The sequence below is a fragment of the Crocuta crocuta genome, unplaced genomic scaffold (assembly GCF_008692635.1).
Source record: "Crocuta crocuta isolate KB4526 unplaced genomic scaffold, BGI_CrCroc_1.0 scaffold528, whole genome shotgun sequence".
Lineage (NCBI taxonomy): Eukaryota > Metazoa > Chordata > Mammalia > Carnivora > Hyaenidae > Crocuta > Crocuta crocuta.
Genome location: NW_027530010.1, coordinates 1,911,679 through 1,915,344, shown reverse-complemented (window position 1 = coordinate 1,915,344; position 3,666 = coordinate 1,911,679). Strand labels below are relative to the sequence as shown.

Below are 3,666 nucleotides of genomic sequence, written 5' to 3'. Positions count from 1 at the left end.
CGGCCCGCGCGCCTCCAGTCACAAGACTGGGAAGGACGTGAAGTGGGGGCGGGGGAGGGGAAGGCCGCCCGGGCCCCCCGAGCAGGACGGTCAGGCCTCATCCTCCAGCTAATTCCACGCCTGCGCAGGGACTGGGCGTCACGGCGAGACTCTCAGAGGCCAGGCCCTCGGCCGCAGCTGCCCTCTGCTCCTGGCCCGGCCGTCGCCTCCTCACTCGGGCTCCCCGAGCACAGCCACCAGCTCCTTCTGTTCTCTGTGCAGGGCCTGGCAGTGGCAGGAGGGGACAGATAGGTGAGAAAACCCAAACCCTCGGCCTCCACCGGACTGGCTCCGGGCCTGTGTCCCCAGGACAGCACGGAAGGGGGTCTCGGCTCATGTCACAGGCCCCGCAGGGCATGTCAAGGCAAAGGCCTGTTGGGGCGCCTGGGGGCTCAGTCGGTTGAGCATCTGACTTCGGCTCAGGTCAAGATCTCACGGTTTGTGGGTTCAAGCCCCGCGTCGGGCTCTGTGCTGACAGCTCAGGGCCTGGAGCCCGTTTCAGAGTCTGTGTCTCCCTCTCTCTCTGACCCTCCCCTGCTCATGCTCTGTCTCAATAATAGATAAACATTAAATTTAAAAAAAAAAAAGGCCTATTAGGAAGGTACCTTCTATTCAGTGGGTGTTCATGGTAGGCTGAGGGTCAGCCACCGACACGGGGCCTCCCCAGAGTAGTCGCCATCTTTAATTTTTTTTTAATGTTTTATTTATTTCTGAGAAAGAGACAGCGTGAGCAGGGGAGGGTCAGAGAGAGAGGGAGATACATAATCTGAAGCAGGCTCCAGGCTCTGAGCTGTCAGCACAGAGCGTGACGCGGGGCTCGAATCCAAGAACCATGAGATCATGACCTGAGCCGAAGTTGGAAGCTTAACTGACTAAGCCCCCCAGGCGCCCAAGTCGCCATCCTGAATAAGGGCCCCCGAGGTGTTCCTGTGACCGTGTGACCCCCATCGGCGATTCCTAGTGGAGGAATCGAGCGGAGTGCACTTGCAGCTGGGCCGGGTGAGGCGTGGCTGGCTACAAGCAGGGCGCAGACCGAAGAGTGACTTGCGGCTTCGCGGTGACAGAGGGGGAAGGGCGGGCGGCTCCTTGGCTGAGGACACAGCAGGTGGCCCCAAGGTGCCCAGGAAACAGCGCCAGGCTGAGGGCCCTGGTCACCAGAACGCTCCTGTCTGCTGCCTGGGGCCCTGGGGCCAGGGAGGGGTGATGACGAGGAAAAGGCCAGCCCCTGGCCCTCCCCCTGCTGCTGGCCCTCCAGGGCTCGGGGCCCTGCTGCCCTCGGCCACAGGAAGGCCCGCCCCAGGAGGGGAGCCGCGGAAGGAGAGAGGACACAGGCTGGGCAGCAGCGGGAGCCCAACAGCGCGGCCAGGGCTCAGGCCAGGCGGCAGCCCTCGGTCGGAGCCACGTCTTGACCGGTAAGAAAACCCACGTCGTCTCTACGGCCGCGTCCGCTCCCTGGGTCATCAGCCCGGGCACCCACTCACCCGCTTAGCCCCAGGGGACGGGGGCCACTCCCTCCCCAAGATCCCGNGGTGGAAGCCACTCCAAGTTCTCCAAAAATGTGTTTCTCAGTTAGAAAACTTCATTCTCTTAACTATTAAGGTCACAGGCATAAAAAAAAGTGGAAAGCACGAGAAAGGTGTTTTGTCGCTCTGGCCTAATGTGCTGTTCAGGCAGGGAGAGTAGGGGGGAGGCAGGAGATAGGGGCGCCTCTGCTCTGCTCGGGACACCCCGGGAACGCGGCCCCAGGCCGTAGGTCTCCGTGTTTAGTTTGCTGCTGATCTCGGGGTGCAGGGGTGTTCCCTGAGGGGTCGTTAAGCAGACGAACAAGTAGAAACCAGATGCCCGGGGCCAGCCTGACAGAAGACGGCTGGTCTGCCCTTCTGCTTCCTGCTGACCCCCTGCGCCCTGCGGGTCCTGAAATGAGCCCCTCTCAACAGGAAGGCTTCCATCTGGGCGCCCCTTCCCAGAGGGCACCACGCAGTGGCTGTGCCCTGCGTCTCACGCGTGCGAGGCCTTCGTGGAAGGCCCTTCCGGAGGCTGGGGGGTGGCCTCCGCCCGCATGAGCCTCGCGAGCTGCGCTGCTCACCAGGCCGGCTCCCTGTGGTCTTCGCCCTCCGCCACGATCTTATCCAAGGCGTTCAAGACGGCTTCCAGGTTCCCCTCTGCCTTGAGCTCGGAGATTTCATCCTGGAGAGAAAGCAAGGCTGTGAGGACAGCAGCCGAGCCCGCGGGGAGAACACGCCCAGCTGCCCGGGCGCAGTCTGTGCCTTTGTGCCGCACGCCCTTCTCTCCACGGGGCCTTAATACTGAACAACAGAGTCTAAAATGGAAAACATCTGAAAAGAGCCTGCCCATCAGCCTCGACGCTGCAGCCCCGGGCCCAGCACAGCCCGAGCCGGTGGCACAGACACAGCGGGTGCTTCCGGGCCCCCTGGCGCGTGCTGGGGGGAGGGACGGAGCCCACGAGAGGGGTTGTGGTCACTTAAAGACCGGAGCACAGTGTCCTGTCCTGTGCCCCCTGTCGTACGCAGTCCCACTGAACTCAACAGTTTCCGCACCCCTTCCGTGCCAGGGGCTGGACCAGGCGCTGGGAACACGAAGACCAGAGGACCCAGCGGACCGGCAGCAAACACACAATCAACACGGGAGGGCGAGAGCAGGGGTGTCAAGGTGCCCGTCCCGGGGAAGGAAGGGGCGCTGCAGCAGCACGTTCTATGGGCTCTCGGCCACTCACCCGGACAGACGCCTGCAACTGAGTTATAAACTTGTCGTAGATCCGCTGTGTCACCTCAGGCTGCAGCTGGTAGAGGCGCTTGTAGCAGTCGCTGAATCTCTGGTAGCTGGCGGGGAGGAGAGCCAGCCCTCGGCCCCCGCCAGGGCGCCCCCGCCTCCCACGCCAGGGCCCCGGGCCGGCCAAGCTCGCGTCGGCCCCGCCTGACCCCTCACTGTCTCTGTGCAGAGCTCCCGGTGAGCCAGGGGCCCCCCTCAGTGGTGGGTTGCGATGGTCCAGCCGCGGCGCATCAAACCTCGGGGACGGGGGACCAGCCGCCCCCCCGCCCTGGCCACCTCCCGGGTGGTGCTGCCGCTGGTGTGGGCAGTGGTCCTGGAGAAACTCTGGTCGCCCCAGGCCCCTTGTTGGGCTGGGTTAGGGCGGGACGTGTGGGCTCTGCAAGGGGTCTCCTTCCTCCTCAAAGGAGCCACATGGGAAGGGACTGATGTCCTTTCCATAGGACGTGACCATATCCAGATGTCCAGCTCTTGGCCACTGCGGGTGTCCCCGGCCTGAGGACAGTTAATCGGCTAAGGAGGCAGAACAGAAGGAGGGAAAGAACTGGGGTCTCTGAGGACATGGTCAAGCTGCTGAAGACACCGATCTGGAGCCCCCTCAGACCATCAGAGCACCTCACCGCGACAGCCAGGGTGCCCGGGACACTTCGGCTGCCCGGCTCCCGTGCACGGACACGTCCCGGTGAGAGGAACCCCTGCCTTTCCCTCCCCGCTCCTTGCTTTCTTGTCTCTCTCTACCTTCCCTCTCAGGCCCTTCCCCTTCTGCATGCTGTTGCCCACCCAGCGCTGGCCGCCCACCAGCTATGGGGCGCGGGGGGGGCACTGCTGGGGGCTGGCGAG

At 63.8% G+C, this 3,666-nt stretch overlaps 2 protein-coding genes across 2 annotated transcripts in view; one reads left to right on the top strand and one right to left on the bottom strand.

The window, feature by feature from the left end:
* Positions 1-7: 7 nt before the first annotated feature.
* The window catches only part of PMF1 (polyamine modulated factor 1), a 15,384-nt gene continuing 11,725 nt past the window's right edge, over positions 8-3,666 (bottom strand). Inside the window, exons 5-7 of the mRNA XM_077764067.1 lie at positions 2,774-2,879; positions 2,126-2,226; positions 8-264 (exon numbers count right to left, since the gene is read on the bottom strand). Of these exons, the coding sequence (XP_077620193.1) occupies positions 153-264; positions 2,126-2,226; positions 2,774-2,879 (319 nt within the window). The 3' untranslated portion in view covers positions 8-152. The remainder of the gene's footprint in view (positions 265-2,125; positions 2,227-2,773; positions 2,880-3,666) is intronic.
* The window catches only part of RIT1 (Ras like without CAAX 1), a 245,244-nt gene continuing 244,299 nt past the window's right edge, over positions 2,722-3,666 (top strand). The window contains exon 1 of the mRNA XM_077764188.1: positions 2,722-2,728. The gene's annotated coding sequence lies outside the window, so the exon portion shown is untranslated. The remainder of the gene's footprint in view (positions 2,729-3,666) is intronic.